Raw genomic sequence first — 18,679 nt, 5'->3', positions numbered from 1 at the left:
CGTGGGGGGAAGAAAAGTTAGTACGATTTACAGGTAAGTACTTGACTTACAGTTCCAGTCTCCGGGGATTAGGAAGTCCACAGGGTGGGGTTCAAGTTAACCCCAAACGCCCACCACCAGCAACACGGGCCGGCCCGGGGGCAGAAGTCAAAGTTGAAGCAAATTTAACAGATCTGTGACTGGGGGTGAGTGTTTGCATTGTCAGCACTCCGTCCATCATTCTTTTGTGTTGGTAATGTTGCCCTAAGTGGGAAGGGTATGCCCAGACGTGGGTCCCGTGCTTCCCATGCCACTGGAGTCAAGCTAGCCTGGCTGATGAGGGGTGAAACCCCGAAACCGGTCCCAGGATGCTTGTTTCCAGTCCAGGGAAGACCTGGCCTGGCAGTTCGGGCTGGACTGTTCCCATGGGAACAGGGTCAAGACTGATTTGCATATGGCTGGGTCCAAACTGGAAGGGCATGGGCAGCAAAAAAACGATGGATTAAACCCAGATCTGTGACTGGGGGTGAGTGTTTGCATTGTCAGCACTCCGTCCATCATTCTTTTGTGTTGGTAATGTTGCCCTAAGAGGGAAGGGTATGCCCAGACGTGGGTCCCGTGCTTCCCATGCCACTGGAGTCAAGCTAGCCTGGCTGATGAGGGGTGAAACCCCGAAACCGGTCCCAGGATGCTTGTTTCCAGTCCAGGGAAGACCTGGCCTGGCAGTTCGGGCTGGACTGTTCCCATGGGAACAGGGTCAAGACTGATTTGCATATGGCTGGGTCCAAACTGGAAGGGCATGGGCAGCAAAAAAACGATGGATTAAACCCAGATCTGTGACTGGGGGTGAGTGTTTGCATTGTCAGCACTCCGTCCATCATTCTTTTGTGTTGGTAATGTTGCCCTAAGTGGGAAGGGTATGCCCAGACGTGGGTCCCGTGCTTCCCATGCCACTGGAGTCAAGCTAGCCTGGCTGATGAGGGGTGAAACCCCGAAACCGGTCCCAGGATGCTTGTTTCCAGTCCAGGGAAGACCTGGCCTGGCAGTTCGGGCTGGACTGTTCCCATGGGAACAGGGTCAAGACTGATTTGCATATGGCTGGGTCCAAACTGGAAGGGCATGGGCAGCAAAAAAACGATGGATTAAACCCAGATCTGTGACTGGGGGTGAGTGTTTGCATTGTCAGCACTCCGTCCATCATTCTTTTGTGTTGGTAATGTTGCCCTAAGTGGGAAGGGTATGCCCAGACGTGGGTCCCGTGCTTCCCATGCCACTGGAGTCAAGCTAGCCTGGCTGATGAGGGGTGAAACCCCGAAACCGGTCCCAGGATGCTTGTTTCCAGTCCAGGGAAGACCTGGCCTGGCAATTCGGGCTGGACTGTTCCCATGGGAACAGGGTCAAGACTGATTTGCATATGGCTGGGTCCAAACTGGAAGGGCATGGGCAGCAAAAAAACGATGGATTAAACCCAGATCTGTGACTGGGGGTGAGTGTTTGCATTGTCAGCACTCCGTCCATCATTCTTTTGTGTTGGTAATGTTGCCCTAAGTGGGAAGGGTATGCCCAGACGTGGGTCCCGTGCTTCCCATGCCACTGGAGTCAAGCTAGCCTGGCTGATGAGGGGTGAAACCCCGAAACCGGTCCCAGGATGCTTGTTTCCAGTCCAGGGAAGACCTGGCCTGGCAGTTCGGGCTGGACTGTTCCCATGGGAACAGGGTCAAGAATGATTTGCATATGGCTGGGTCCAAACTGGAAGGGCATGGGCAGCAAAAAAACGATGGATTAAACCCAGATCTGTGACTGGGGGTGAGTGTTTGCATTGTCAGCACTCCGTCCATCATTCTTTTGTGTTGGTAATGTTGCCCTAAGTGGGAAGGGTATGCCCAGACGTGGGTCCCGTGCTTCCCATGCCACTGGAGTCAAGCTAGCCTGGCTGATGAGGGGTGAAACCCCGAAACCGGTCCCAGGATGCTTGTTTCCAGTCCAGGGAAGACCTGGCCTGGCAGTTCGGGCTGGACTGTTCCCATGGGAACAGGGTCAAGACTGATTTGCATATGGCTGGGTCCAAACTGGAAGGGCATGGGCAGCAAAAAAACGATGGATTAAACCCAGATCTGTGACTGGGGGTGAGTGTTTGCATTGTCAGCACTCCGTCCATCATTCTTTTGTGTTGGCAAATTTAACATGGGCATATATGGAGACTGGGGGCACTCGGTTTCATATCTGCCGGCAGGTAAGTACCCACGTCTTCAGAGGGCAGACCTAGGGGGTTTAGAGGAGCACTGGGGGGCAACAAGCAGGCACCAAACATACTGTACACCCTCAGTGGCACTGGGGCGGTCGGGTTCAGGGTGCAAATAAGGCACCGGGTTTCCAATGATTCTCTGTGAGGGGACCCTGGGGGTCACTCAGATGCTGCAGGCGAGGTCCAAGGGGTCGACTCGGGTAAATCACAGGCTGGACAGGGAGGAAAGCCGTCTGCTGAACGTAGCTTCACCGGAGGTCGGATTCTCCAAGGCCTGGGAGCTGCAGGTGCAGTGTGTCTTTAGTCATCAGATATCTTCGTCCAGAGCTTTCGTGGTCAGGAGGGTCCTTGAGATTCCCTTTGAAGGTGTCGTCGTGGAGGGGTGGAGAGGTCAACCCAGGGTGGGCACTTGCTCAGAATCGCCTGGGGATCCTCTCTAGCTGGTTGGGCCACCAGGACACGGGCCGTGGGTGTCAGGTGCAGAGTGGTCAGGACTCACGCATTCGGAGTGAGGCTGGACTCCTTGGTTGTTGTTTCTTCTTGGACAGGGCTGCTGTCCATGGGAGTTCTTGGTCCTTTTGGGTGCAGAGTAGTCCTCTGGAGCTTGGCAGAGGTCCCTGGTCCAGCTGATGCCTTGCTGTTCTGGTGCAGTTTCTTTGAAGCAGGAGACAGGCCGTCAGGGCTGGGGCCAAATCAGTTGTTGTCTTCCATCTTCCCTGCTGAGGTTTCAGCTATGCAGTCCTTCTTGTCAGGTCATCAGGAATCTGGTGAGCTGGGTTTAGGGGGGCCCTTAAATCCTTGATTTAGGGACATTTCAGGGTCAGAGGGCAGTAACCAATGGCTACTGTTCCTGAGGGTGGCTACACCCTTCTTGTGTCCACTTCCCTTGGGGAGGGGGGCACAAACCTAACCCTATTGGTCCCTGTCCTCCAAACCAAGATGGAGGATTCCGCAGGGAGGGGGGGTCACCTCACCTCTGGACACCTTGGTCCTCTCTGGGGTGGTCACTCCTCCCTGTTTTCCCTAATTTTCCTGCTGGACATGCCACCAAAAGTGGGGCTTTGTCCGGGGAGTGGTCAACTCCACTAACTGGAGTGCCCTGGGCACTGCAACCCGAGGCTTGAGACTTTGAGGCTCACCGCCAGGTGTTACAGTTCCTGCAGGGGGAGGTGTGAAGCACCTCCACCCAGGGCAGACTTTGTTTCTGAAAGTGGCAGGCTGGCACAGACCGGTCAGCCCTACACCAACAGTTTGGCTAAAACACAGGGGGCATCTCTGAGATGCCCTCTAGGTGCCTTTTCAATAAATCCCACACTGGCATCAGTGGGGGTTTATTGTGCTTAGAAGTTTGATATCAAACTTCCCTGTATTCAGTGAAGCCATTAAGGAGCTGTGGTGTTCGTAGTGACAAACTCCCAGACCATATACTCAATATGGCTACACTGCACACAATGTCTTGTGTAGAGGCATATTGCTCAGGCAGCTATGTTCTCACCTGTGGTATAGTGCACCGTGCCTTAGGGCTGTAAGGCCTGCTACAGGGGTGACTTAGCTATACCGCAGGCAGTGGTTTGTGTGCATGGCACCCTGAGAGGAGTATCATGTTGATTTTGCTTTTTTCTCCCCACCAGCACACACAAGCTGCAAACATGTGCTTATGAGGGGGCAGGGTGGCATAATACATGCTGCAGTCCTTGGAGACCTTTCCTGGACACAGGGCCCATGGGTACCTTTTACAAGGGACTAAACTGTGTGCCATGGTTGTGCCAATTGCAGAAACAAAGGTACAGATTTTGGGAAAGAACACTGGTGCTGGGGCCTGGTTAGCAGGGTTCCAGCACACTTTCAATCAAAGTTACCATCAACATAAGGCAAAAAGTTGGGGGGTAACCATGCCAACAGTGGCACTTTCCTACAAGTGAGTTCGACAGATCCAGTACAACTGTAATTTGCATATTTTTCCAAGAAGGCAATTCGGAAAAATTAGACACTATAGGCCATATTTATCATTTTATCATGCAAAGCAATACAGCAAAACATCTTGCTGGACTGCACTGCATGAAAGGGAAAGAGCAGGAATGCTCCAGTTACATCATGATATTCTGCCTTCCAGCTCTCTGCCTGCGCTGGTGCAGAAAGTGCTGCGTAGTGCCAACACAGGCACCCTTGCACCATGGTGCAAGGGTGTCTGCATTGTAAGCAGGATTGTTTTTTGTGCAGCAAGGGACATTGAGTGGCTTGGTAAATGTCATTTTAGGTTTTGCATCACTGTTGCGCTACCTTGTGTGGTGCAAGGGCGATGAGAATCCATCAAACTTTGGCCCTATTTGTTTAGTCCTTCAAATTCATCCTTGTAATTTTTCTGTTGCACTATTGGAAAACAGTGGAGGGGGCACATTTATGAAAAAATAATGTAGCGTAGAAAGTCAACTTGCTTTGCTATGCTGCATGAAAGGGAAATGGCAGGAATGTGCCCTATTTAACATAATACGGTGCCTTCCTGTCTTTTCCCTGCACTGGCACACATTGTGCTGCCTAGCGCCAATGCAGGCAACTTTGCACCATGGTGCAAGGGTGGCAGTGTTGTAAGCAGGATTGTTTTTGTGCAGGAAAGAACAACTTCCAGCACAAAAAAAAATCCTCCAAGGCACTTTCCTCTTTCTATGTGTGCTGCAGAACGCAGCACACATAGAAAGAACTACTAACAAGGAGAAATAAAGATATTTCTCCACTTTACACCTCACCTTGAGAGGCGTAGCATTTTGACACATTCCCAGGTCTACCAGTAATACAAAATCTGGGAAGGTGCCAAAATCCATGGGCAGATGCATGTGAACACCCACCAGCCATCCATGTAACCAGGGCCAGACTGATAACCCAAAGCTGAGCTGGCAAATTTTGTCAGACCAGCCCCCATAGAGTGCATAGCAAATAAGCCTTACCCCTACAATGGGGCTTGGGGGTTTCTCCGTGCCTCCCAAGAAAATTTAGGAAAATATTGAAAAAACTGTGCATTCTACAGCACATTTTCAATATATATTCAATTGTTTTCGTTTTTAAAGCATAGTAAATGATGACCTTCCAGTGCACCAGGATACAGCAATTGTTATTGGGATTATTCAAGGATTGCCTAACTATCCCCTCTAACAGTGCCTCTCATCTCTCCATAGCCTCTCTCTCACATGTATTTAATTTGTTTTACAGTGCCTCTGTTACCAGCATGGGGGGTTGGAACACTTTACATCACACACACATACAGAGACAATGAATCATATGAGTGTATATCAGTGTAAAGGAAATGCTGACAAAAAGTACTACAAGGTGTGGACTACATGTCATTCATACTGGCAGGCATTTTTTAAGAATGCCTGTTCTGGGGAAGCATAAACTCAGGATTCAGAGCGTAACACAGTGGTTAGGGTTGACTTTAATAATAACAATCTATTTATACCCAAACAAACAATTTTTAGCAACATTAGGTTAATCAAAGACTGGGAACAAATATAACTTTCTAACCTGTATGGTGCAGTTCGCATGCAGCTCTTTGATGGCAGTTCACAGCTTGCTGTGCTTGATTGTGATTGTAATTTATGAACTGCACAGTAACAAAGGAAGCTCTGTGACATAAGCAGTATCACACTGAGCTACGAACATAAAATACTGTTCTGTGATCTGCACTGTATACATTCTTTGCAGCAGGCATATTTACCCTCTGTGCCACCTGAGATGAGCCAAAACTGCCACTAGACAAAATTCCCGCTCTCTTTATAGAAGGTACATTAATCACCAGAGTTATGCTGGCACTTTTATTGTTGCTGTAAAACTATTGGACATACAAGAAACTCTGCATTGCTTTTAAAACTGCTGTAATGCTACATAACCTCCTCCCAGAGTGAAAAAGCGGTCCCAGACTTTTCCAGCCTCCTGTGGAAACGCCAGATGCCCGGTATGGCCAGTCTGGCCTGCATGGATCACCTTCCCAGGGCAGAGTAATGCAACACAGTGATTTGTGCTGCGTTGCGTTGAGTTATTCTAGATTTATCAAGCCACGCAAGGCCACTCAAGGTGGCCTTGTGTGGCTTGATAAATCTAGCTTAAAAGTTGCATTGCTCTTGAGCCCCATTGCATGGAGCAAGGACGACACAACTGTTTAATAAATGTGTCCCTTTCTGCTTTGATCAACTTCCTGAAAGAAGCACATTAAGCAGCTCTTACTTTTGATCCTCGCTCTGTCCGCAGGGTCAAGGGCAGCCACAGACTCAGAGACACGTGAGGGTCTGCTGATCCCACATTTGTTCACTGCTCGCACCCTGAACACGTAGGAGCGTCCTTCAATCAACCCTGTGACTGGGAAGCGGGCAAACTTCACTGGAGTTTCATTGCATTGGGACCAGTGTTTGGTGCCGACCTCGCACCTAGAAGAGGGAAACAAAACACTAGTGAGAGTAGCGAGAGAAACATGCAGATACCACAGAATAACTGCATTACCGAGAATGAAGGAGTGCAGAAAGGCCTTATGCCAGCTGCTGCCCAACCTCAACCAGAAGGCTTAATATGGAGAGAAGTTCAAGGTGTGTACAAGAATGGAGAAATAAAACACTTCATAATACCACTCCTGAATAGTCTCCTGCTATTGTTTGAGCAAGCGAGTCATTATCAGTTCATCATATTTATGTACATATTGAGTTTTTGATTTCCTGAGGATTATAGGGGATTTCATTGGTTCATGACTTTTTGACACACGTCTGTGGATGATCTTCTAAAGTTGGGTAGGTAACAGGTTATATTAGGGGCAGAGGCATGCATTTGAATGCTGCTTACAAATGATTTCTGAATTCAACATCTAGAAAATGCCATATTAGGAAGCTTCTCACAAGATGTATCCCAAGAAACCCGTTTTAATGGGTACATGAAATTGATCACTGTGTTCTGAAGAACCAGCCCCTGAGGAAAAGGTACAAAATGTGAAACACGTGATGGCTAACGCTAAAATGTATGAGATATTTTTATAATTAAATATGTGGGCACTTCGGATGCAAACTATTGGACTCAAATAACAATATTAAATAAATATAAAACTGATATTAAGATTTCCTAGAGTGAAATCTGATGAAGTGATGAAATCCATATGTGCCTCATAAAGGATCAACTCAACTTCTGGATAACAACGCTCCAAGGAAGAGAATGTTTCTTCGAGCACTGCTGCTAGGCCCAGAAATGTTCATTTTCTCGCCTTACAAAATTAACACATTTGTATGTGTATAAACTGCAGTTTTATGGAACTAGGGCCAGGCCAGTCCAGGAGTCATGAGTGCTGTATGGTGACTACTCAGGCAACAAACCTCCAATTAGAACATCCATAAATTATATTTTACAATAGATCATGCATAGGCTGGTGTAAAGGAGCTGTTTCTTGGTTGGGACATGTGGAAGAGGTTGGTCTTCAAAAGGCTACTGAATCAGGCTCTGCATTGGTGACTAGCAAATCTTTCTGAGTTGTGGAGGCAAAGCAATAGAAGGTTTGTTTTTTATTATAATTTTCAAGTTGTAGTGTTGTCTCACTATGAAACCTGTGTGACCAACTGGTCAAGCTTCCTGTTTTGAAGATGGATATTATCCAAGAAACAGTGGATGAATAGTAAGATTGAGTGGTATGATCATTGTGATCGAGTGTCCCACATGAGGTGGAGTGCTGTATTCTGTACTGATTCTATGCATGCAAGTGTGGCTAGGTTTTCAGTAGAACGTTCAAATGCTCATGCCAGTCCTGAACAGCATTAAAGAGTGTGCAATAATTCAGATATCATTTTTTGGATTTCTTTTTTTACTTTTCAGAAGTAATGCTACTGGAATTGGAGTGATTTATTTCCCATTATTACTCTTGTTGAGGCATAGATGGTGTTTGGTGTCCAGTAGGAAGTATAACTATGCAGCGCGTAAGGCGACCTCCGGGAGACCCTCAGGCGGGCTGCTCATATGGCTAAGTTGCTCTCTCAAGTGCCAGGTTGAAGTAGTAGATATGGGTTGTCCTGATCTACAGGCCTTAAGAGTACCGACACTTAAGGAGAGACCCCTCCTAATAATCAACATCTATAATAGGAGTGCAGGCAGTATTTATGAGTCTAACGCTCTTACCATATTGGACAGCTTCCTTCACAGCAACACTTCCTCTCATTTCATCTAAATTGCAGGGGATTTTAACATTACCTTTGAGCCCTATCCTCTGGCCCAAGAAGTATACAAAGAAGAGGATGCCTACTGGGGCATCCCCAACTAGTGTTGAGTAAAAGACCTAGGATGAATAGAATAGCCCATCAAGTTGTAGACATTACACTAACACATGGTCTTCGAGCTTGTAATGGTTACTCCCGCTCTGACGCCAACTCTCACCATACTTTCAGGCGTGGAGCTCACAGGAGTCAGATTGATTACATCTTATTTGACATCCGTTTGTGGGGGCACATGATTGACATGAGGGTGTTAGATCACGAAGAAAGTGACCACGATCCACTGATTTTATCGACCAGGGGTTTGCTGCCTTTGCTCGAAGTTTCCCACCCTAAGGCACATGCTCAACAGCTTGCTATGACGAATAACAGACGTAATGTTAAATGGGAGTCTGTCAACACCTCTCTTGGTTCCCTCACATCAATATATAGCTTATTAGCAGATCAAATGGATCATATGCTTTAGTATTTAGAGGATGGTGATGGGCTTCTAGCAATGCATACCGAACTGTTTAACTCTTTAAAGCATTTTTTTACTAAAGAGATTGTTAGCAAACCTAGAAAGAAGCGCAGCGCAGGGTGGTTTAGCAACTCATGTAGGGAAGCCCAGCATAAGTTACTGAGAACCCTGCGAGGGGGGCACGCAGAGCATATACAACAAGCAAGGAAGGAGTACAAACAGGAATGTTGTAGGGCGCGTAGGAGTTGGGAGGAGTCTAAATGGGTAGCCATCCTGGAGTCTGCAGAAGTAAATGATATTTCCAGGTTCTGGAAATTGATAGCAGACAACAGCGGGGACTCATCCTCCCAGCCTGGTATCTCAATCCTCCCCGTAGTGTGGGCTGAGCACTTTGGTTGATTATATGAAGGAACATCCGTAGCCACCTTTAGGAATCCCGATGACAGCTTGACTGCCGGGGCCACCCCTATTAAATTTACTTTAGCTGAAACTAAAGCTGCAATAATTTATTTGAACTGGAGAAAGGCCCCGAGTCCCGACAAGATTCCTGGGGACCTATATAAGACAAGACCTGACATATGGGCCCCTTACTTAAACCTAGTCTGTAACGCAGTCGCAGCAGGAGCCCCCGTCCTGCGCTCTTGGAAAGGTGCCAAGATAGTCTCCCTTTTCAAAAAAGGTAGTCCCAGTGATCCTGCCAACTACCGTCCGATATGCTTACTTGACAACTCCCAAAAAAGGTTTGCGAAGCAAGTCCTGTTCCATCTGGATGAATGGATCTCAGAGTCTGAAGCTATCTCTGATCTACAAGCAGGGTTCAGACCCGCAGTTAGCACCATAGATCAAGCCATGAGGTTCCTAGCAGTCAAATGGAAGAATGTGGACCTGGGGGGGGGGGGTTAGGGGCAACTTGTATGCGGTTTTTATTGACCTCAGAGCTGCATTTGATTTGGTGCCCAGAAATTTGCTGTGGTGGACACTATCCAATATGGGTGTTCCAAAAGGTCTTTTGAAACTCATTGTTCGACTGCACGAGAATACTTATGCACAAATTAGGTGTGGTAAGGAGGGTGAGTTGACAGACCCAATAGCCATTAAAAGAGGAGTCAGACAAGGATGTGTTCTAGCCCCTACCCTCTTCCTCCTATTCATAAACAATTGCATACAATATTTAGAGAATTGCACCAACGATTCGCCCAAGCTGGCTGGGAAGAAAATACAGTGCCTGCTTTATGCGGACAACACTATCCTGTTAGCTAAATCACCGATGGGAATCCAAAATTTGGTCAATCAATTCTGTGTTTTCTGTAGAGATTATGGGCTGGATGTTAATGTCAAGAAAAAAAAATTTATGTTATTCAGTGCCTCGAGAAATAGATCATGTGCAAAAATAGTAATGAATTCAACCCCTCTGGGAAGAGTCTCAGAGTTCGATTATCTAGGCATTAGGCTAACGGACTCTGGCAGATGGGAGGCAGCCATTCGAAAAGGGGCACTCATTATAAGCCAAAGAGGCGGGGCACTAGAACGCAAGGCTAGAGCTGTAGTGAGTCCCCCGTTGAATCCAATCTCCGAGATTTACAAAGTCCAAATCCGTGCTGCGGCCCTGTACGGAGTAGAAATCTGGGGCTCCTAAAGACAACTGGATATTTTACAAACCAAAGAAAATAATTTTCTCAGACATGTATCCAGGTTAGGGAAGGGCACACCAATGATCCCTCTCAGATTCGATCTAGGTCTAAATAGTATCAAAGACACAGCGGGTCTGAGACCGCTTTTATATTGGATTCGAATATGGAAAACGGATGAACTTGAACCATTTAGGGCGGCAATAAGAGATCTCATAACATCTCCGCAGGGTTGGGAAAAAATCCTATGGTTGAGTGAGATGAAATCCGCCTGGGATAAGGTAGGTCTCCCTCACTAATGGATGTACCCGAGTTGATCCCTGCCAATGCTAGACAATTGGTTAAAGGGAGGTTCTGGGGGAAAACCAACGATGAGCTTTTCCACTGCAATGGGGTAGGCCGTTTAACTGCAGAGTTTCTGCAGGTTAAACATGAACCCCGGCCCGAGAATTTCATGGACCTCATACCTGCACGTGCCCATGCCTTATTCCTCCAGCTAAGATATGGCATCTTACCTGTTAACCGTTTTATGGCCCGTTGGTCGACAAGCAATCCCACGACTCATAGATGCATAAACTGTCATCGATGCAAGGAATCACCCGAGCACGTGCTGTTCATTTGCCCCCTTTATAAGAGCCCCAGAGGGAGGTGGGTCATCCCTCTGTGCAAGATTTTACTTTTGCAGGGCCGAGCTAATGCTTTCAGAATATGCAAATATGACCCATCTACGCTGGTAGTAAGCGCAGTCACCAAATATCTGTCTGCAGCTTGGTCCATCCGTTATAGGTTCACCCTAGCATCGGGGCTCTGAGTTGATTTGGTATATTTTTTAGCTTATGGATGGGGACTCTAACTAGATTCACTTGGACAAGCCTAGCAGATTTTTAGGCTTGTGAGGTGTCATGTATTTCAATTCCGATGGGAAATTTTACCTAACCAGTGTATGGATTTTAAATATCTCAGGCTCTCTGGGGGGCCTTAGGATATTGATTCGGGATTGCATTTTTATTCTTAACTATCATTAATCAAGGATTCTGGTGATTTTATTATTTCTTTTTTTTTTCTTCTTTTTTATTTATAGTGCAGTTTAATTGATATTGAATGCAGCCAAAATTGTTGATTACTTTATATTCGTATAGTACATCATATTGTATATTGTTGGTGTTTGAATTTCTCTTCTTCTCTTTACTAGGATTGTTTTTATGTGTGAAATTATGGCTTTAACAGTTTTTACAGATGCATTTTTAACTTAAATTGTATGGCATTTTTGAATGATGGTCATGAGTTTTATCTTTGCTATGTATGATTGTTTTATTGTATTGCAATGGTCTAAATTTAGACCAAATAAATAATAATAAAAAATAACTTAGAATATTAATGAAGCAGTGGTTTGGGGACCTGCTGTTTAGATGGCCTAGAGAGTTTTGCATGAAATGTACGTTAAAAGTTTAAATTCCAGCAGAAATGAATCAGTCTTTCATACTTCTCAGGTAAATTACTTGAATACCATTAAATTGTGTAATAGTAGTATCTGTTATATAGAGTACTCCTGAACCCATGCACAGTATTATTAAAGGTGTCTTACAGTTAACCTAGCCTGGGTGGGGAGCTGGGTAAAGATGAAGTTTGGGGTAGAAAGTTTCTTTTGGAGGTCTCATTTAATATAGAACTGCCAAATCATTGTATTGTATTATTGTTTTTAAGTAGTGAACACCACACCACTTCAAATACTGTTTGGCTTTTTTAACCCAAATGGGATAATGAGCTCTTAGAGCCAGCTCTTTTTTTTTCCTTTGGTAGCGTGTGAGATGTGTCTATTCTTTGTGCGATAAGAAAACTATCTGTGCTGTTGCACATGTTGTACAAGGAGGAAGCATACTCTATGTGACCAACTAATTCTCAATCGGTCTCTGAAGGACGTTTGCTAGGTATGGAGGACACTTGCCCTAGGACTGTTTATGATGTACATGGAGGAAGACAGTGACCTGCGCTAAAATGCTTCTATATTTGATTTCCTTTCTTCCAATGCTGTTTGGAGGTAATGTGACCTTCTGAGTAAGCATATACAGATATTTGCCATAATCACACTTCTTCCCAAAATAATCCATTGCTTATATTAGCTATTTGGTGGCCAATCAATGTTTTAAATTTTTGTTAATATGAGTTCATTTATCGCTTACAATAGCTTATTTTCTTATTACAAAACAAAAGAAGGCAGCCGGAATAATAATACTTGACAACATTTGGGAATACCAACATCAAAAGCAGATAAAGTCAGTGTAGGAGGCTAGCCTGGCTTATAATGGGTACCTTGTGGTACTTACACCTTGTGCCAGGTCCAGTTATCCCTTATTAGTAGAATAGAGGTGTTTCTAGCAGCTTAGGCTGTTAGAGGTAGCTATGGAAAAGCAGCTTAGGCTGAACTAGGAGACATGCAAAGCTCCTACTATACCACTTATATCATATAGCATTATATGATAAGAAAACACAATACTCAGAGTTACCAAAAATAAAGGTACTTTATTTTAGTGACAATATGCCAAACGTATCTCAGAGGATACCCTCACTTAGGAGGTAAGTAATATACACAAATTATATGTACACAAACCCAAAACAGGTAAGTAACAGTAAGAAAAGTAGTGCAAACAATCTAGAATCACAATAGGATGCAATAGGTAGACATAGGCATAGGGGCAACACAAACCATATACTCCAAAAGTGGAATGCGAATCACGAATGGACCCCAGGCCTATTGGAGGTTGTAGAGGGTCGCTGGGACTGTGAGAAAACAGTAAGGGTGTCCAAAATACGCCACCCCAAAACCCTGAAAAGTAGGAGTAAATTTACCCTACTACCCCAGAAAGACAGTATAGTCGTGATAGGGGATTCTGCAAGAACCACAACTGCTACCAAAGCACTGAAGTCGGATTCCTGGACCTGAGGACTGGTAAAAGAAGGGGACCAAGTCCAAGAGTAACGCAACTGTCCGGTGGGGCAGGAGCCCATTAAACCCCGGATGAATGTGCAAAAGGGCTGGCTCCAGGTGGAAGAAGTTGAATATTCTGCAACAACAGATAGTTCCAGGAACTTCCCCTTTGGTGAGAAGATGTCCCACGGCGTGCTGGAGGTTGCAGAAGTGTTTCCACGCAGAAATACTGCAAACAAGTATCTAGCTCTGGGCACCTCCTCTGGGAGGTGCTTGTCAGGGGAGTGGTCACTCCCCTTTCCTTTGTCCAGTTTCGCGCCAGAGCAGGGCTGGGTGATCCTTGAACCGGTATAGACTGGCTTATGCAGAGATGTGCACCATCTGTGCCCATCAAAGCATTTCCAGAGGCTGGGGGAGGCTACTCCTCCCCAGCCCTTCACACCTATTTCCAAAGGGAGAGGGTGTAACACCCTCTCTCAGAGGAAATCCTTTGTTCTGCCTTCCTGGGACTGGGCTGCCCAGACCCCAGGGGGGCAGAAACCTGTCTGAGGGGCTGGCAGCAGCTGCAGTCGAGACCCCGGAAAGACAGTTTGGCAGTACCCGGGTTCTGTGCTAGAGACCCGGGGATGCATGGAATTCTCCCCCCAATACCAGAATGGTATTGGGGTGACAATTCCATGATCCTAGACATGTTACATGGCCATGTTCGGAGTTACCATGGTGACGCAACATATAGGTATTGACCTATATGTAGTGCACGTGTGTAATGGTGTCCCCGCACTCACAAGGTCTTGGGAATTTGCCCTGAATAATGTGGGAGTACCTTGGCTAGTGCCAGGGTGCCCACACACTAAGTAACGTGGCCCCTAACCTTCACCAAGTGAGGGTTAGACATATAGGTGACTTATAAATTACTTATGTGCAGTGAAAAATGGCTGTGAAATAACGTGGACGTTATTTCACTCAGGCTGCAGTGGCAGTCCTGTGTAAGAATTGTCTGAGCTCCCTATGGGTGGCAAAAGAAATGCTGCAGCCCATAGGGATCTCCTGGAAGCCCTATACCCTGGGTACCTAGGTACCATATACAAGGGAATTATAAGGGTGTTCCAGTGTGCCCATGAGAATTGGTAAAATTATTCACTAGCCTGCAGCGACAATTTTAAAGTAGAGATAGCATAAACACTGAGGTTCTGGTTAGCAGAGCCTCAGTGATACAGTTAGGCACCACACAGGGAACACATATAGGCCACAAACGTATGAGCACTGGGGTCCTGGCTAGCAGGATCCCAGTGACAGATATCAAACATACTGACAACATAGGGTTTCCACTATGAGCACTGGGGCCCTGGCTAGCAGGATCCCAGTGAGAGAGTCCAAACACCCTGACATATAGTCACAAACAGGCCAAAAGTGGGGGTAACAATGCTAGAAAGAGGCTACCTTCCTACAGTCAGACCTTGACTGGGATTTTTAAAACCTATTTGACTTGGATTGATGCACTAACAAAGATTCCTCTTTTGTTCTGAATAGCAACACACATCGGGGTTCTTTGTTTAAGGGCACTTTGCACATAATTCATGATAGTGTCCTGTTTTAAAAAGAAATTTCACTGCTTTGTAAATCTTGTTCTGGTTTTCTCTAAAAAATGTAAGGACGGATAAATATTCAAATCTGTAATAGTATGTTCAGAAATCAGTTACAACATTTGCTATTGACACTCACTTCATACTTTTTATATGTGGTAAATGACATTTGCTTATAATAGTGTAGGAAATCTGTCTCTTCTGTTTAACCACTCAGTATTTTTGTCTTTTTATGCGCCTATGTTTGCTGGTCTGTGACACTGTTACTAAATGCCACAGTGCATGTGGCCTGTCCCTAAAACTATACTGTATAATTTAGTACCACCCAATGTTGTGGGTTCCTTTAAGTGCTGTGATTGGACAGCCCTATTTGAGCTTTTAGGTCCCTAGCCTTTGCCTTTAAGGGGGACACACATTTTATTCGCTTTTATTAATTTTATTATATTTTAGCACAGCTTGCTTTTAGCTTGTTGTTTTATATTTTATCAGCTGCCTTTCTAAGAAAACATGCTTGTTCGTGTTTTACATTTATCTATTCCTTGCACCCATTTCACTCTATGCCCTGCTCAAGACTACCATATTTATACAAGATAGTTTACTAGGTATTGCCCAATCTAAGAGTTATGGAGTCAACCTTCTAACCATAGACATATTATCACGTCAGGCCTATTCTCAGAACACAACAGGTATTTTATATAAACACCACATAGGCTGAAGAAGCGTAGAGGGGATATTCCAGCCAGACATCTTATGCTGTGTGCAACTTTGTCAACAGCTTTGCTGATCTCGGTCTTGTCTTTCCAGCCAACTGGGAGGACTGCCAGCAGAACAACAGGCAGGTCTTTGCCTTTTCCAGGTCTTGGGTCAGGGCTTCTCCCTTAGACCAGTACGGGCAGAAGAGCTAACACTGCTCTGCTCTCATGTTAGATGCAAGGGTGTAGGTAGAGAATTCTTAGACTAATGATTATGTCCGGAAGCGGACCTTCTGTTTGACCCTAATGGTCACAGTCATTACGGTATTATGTTTCATCTTCATAATAACTGCAGCTTGTGCCTTTTATCATAGAATGCAGTTGCTGCAATAAATGCATTGAATCTTACCCAAAGGCAGTCGCCTTTGCATGTGCAAATGAGAATAAGAGGTTTGATCTGTTTCACCACAATGTCCTTAAGGAGTCTGAGTGTCATGTTTTTTACGCTGCCACAAATCATCTTTACTTCTTGGGTTTGGGTGAGGTGCTGCTAACTAGCCTAGAAGGTCAGGCGAAAAGCTTCTAGGTGGTGTGGGACTGACTCAGTCATCCACATGTGGTGGTGCTGCACCCGAAACTAAGCAATCTTACCCCCATGGTAAGAGTCCTACGACACCAACTGTGTAATTAACTTTCCAGTAGGGCCCCTGTAAGTTGGTTCTGAAACCGTGCCAATAATGTACGAGCTATACGTGATACGTGGACTGCACTGACTATTTAAAATACCTATATTCATAACAAAAATGTATTGCTTCAAGAAGAGCAATTTTGCTGTGACTAGGCTACAGTTTAAGAAAAATGCTGTGACACAAGGTGGAGAAAACTGCCTTTGCCATGTGGAAAAAAATATTTTTATATACTAGTTAAGTCACCACTAAAATGTACCTTGTAAACCCACAGGACTCGTTGAACAATTACCCAGCAGTTGTTTTTCACTATGTAGGTGAAACACTTTTTTATATATTTTAAGCATAAGAAAATGCCAGGATAATGATTAAAAGTTATTTTTCACTTTTTTGTTTAAAGTTCTTTATTCAGTGTAACATTTGTGCAATCATATACTCATTTATCCATCATGTGTGAGTGTTATACAGTGTCCATCACCTCATCATACTGTCACTGACAATCAATTGACTTTTACAATACATAACATGATTTCAGCTTTACATTAGTGCTAACATCTGTGTTTCTGGGGCAGGGGGCGTTGGTACAACACCGAGGCCCTCATTATGACTTGGGCTGTCTTTTTCAGAACCCACCGAAGCCGCTGCAGCTTGCATACCGCCAGTGCTGGTGGTATGTTGACTGCCATATTTGGAGTTGTGTTGGGACTTTCACCCCTTTATGGGCAGAAAACCGACAATGTGGGCCTGGCCGATGAAGCTGAAGAGGCGGTTGCACCACCAGCACCGCCATGCCAGCAAGACTCTGTCCCCTGTATTACGAGCCATAATACAACTTGGCAGAGTCTTGGTGGCGTGGTGGTGCTGGCAGTGCAAAACCAACAGTACCCATCCCCTCCCAGATGTCCTGCTCGTTGGAAAAGGTAAGTTGATCATCTGAAAAGGGGGGTGGGGGGGTGGGGAGTGTTGGGTGCATGTGTGTGGTGTGTGTATGTATGTGTGCAAATGGGGGGGTGCGAGTACGTGTATGTGTGCGAATGGGGGTGTCTGAGTGCGTGTTTGTGTCTGGATGTATGCGTGCGGTTGGGGGGGTGTGCCTGCATGTTTGCGGAGGGGAGGAGGGTTTTGGGGTGCGAGTGAGTAGGTGAGTGTTTTTGGGATGCATGCAAGTGGGAGTGCATGTGTCCAAGTCTGCGAGTGAATGTATGAGTATACAGAGGGGTGTGTATGTAAATGTATGCATTCGTAAAGGGGGTCGGGGTAGATGATTTCAGAGGGGGTGAGTGGGTGAATGTTTGCAGTTGGGGTGCATATGTGTGAGTGGGTGGGTGTGTATGTCAGTGTGAGAGCAGGTGGGGGTGTTAGAATGGATATGTATGGTTGGGGGGTGTTTTGGAAGTGTGTGGATGGGTGGGGGGTTTCTGCCTGTGTGTGGACATGTGGAGATGTGTGTGCTGTCAACAGGAATGGGGAGTCCTTTAGCTGGGTGCATTACCGCCAGGGTTTTCGTGGCGGGGTGACAGCCTCGCTGTAGGAGCTCACCGCTTGGTGCGTCAGTGCAACTGCAGTGGCAGGCCAGGTGGCGTTGTGGCGGTTTGGCTTTTGCCAAACTCCACAACTTGTAACACAGCGGTCTTTACCGCCGGGTCTGAGGCAGTAAGACTGCCATAGCGAGGCTGGCGGTCTGATGACCACCAGCCTTGTAATGAGGGACTGAGTGCCCAATGTCAGCCAGCTAATCGACCCTCATAAATCAGCAAGTATGCTTTGTGTCCACAGACAGCACCTGTGGTCTAGAATTCCTAGTGTACCCTTCTCATAAACTAACTGTCCTCTGGTGCATTGCTCCTTATGGAGTGGGGTGCAGCTGTAGTAGTGAGCTATAAATTATGCATACATCTTCACATGTGCAAACTAATCCAGTGTTGGTCCATATTAGTTAATTCTATAGTTACACAGCCTCTGAATGCAGTGATTGCTAATGACCCCCTGCTGAGCCACTTATAAATTTCTTTTTCACTTAGTTTCCAAAATCTAATTAAATGTTGAAAGTAGACTTGGTGTGTGAAACCTCATTGCTATAATGGTACTTTAGGGTCTGCTTGAGGTCTGAAAAACAGACCTGTGGCAGGATAGAATCAATCATTGTATCAGTATGTTCTGACTCTTTTGTGAACATTTTGACGGTGACAGTTCGTAAACTGTGCTATGTGTATAGAAATATATTTACACATACACACCACTGTTGCCCACTGA

The 18,679-nt window shown here is 45.6% G+C and overlaps 1 protein-coding gene across 3 annotated transcripts in view; it reads right to left on the bottom strand.

Moving 5' to 3' along the window:
• Positions 1-18,679, bottom strand: part of MYOM1 (myomesin 1) — a 650,420-nt gene that overhangs the window by 433,467 nt on the left and 198,274 nt on the right. For all 3 annotated transcript variants that reach the window (XM_069219961.1, XM_069219960.1, XM_069219962.1), the window contains one exon: positions 6,440-6,639. In XM_069219961.1, coding sequence (XP_069076062.1) covers positions 6,440-6,639 — 200 coding nt within the window. The remainder of the gene's footprint in view (positions 1-6,439; positions 6,640-18,679) is intronic.

This window comes from Pleurodeles waltl, chromosome 2_2 (assembly GCF_031143425.1).
Source record: "Pleurodeles waltl isolate 20211129_DDA chromosome 2_2, aPleWal1.hap1.20221129, whole genome shotgun sequence".
Taxonomy (NCBI): Eukaryota; Metazoa; Chordata; class Amphibia; order Caudata; family Salamandridae; genus Pleurodeles; species Pleurodeles waltl.
This window is presented reverse-complemented; position numbering and strand designations above follow the sequence as displayed.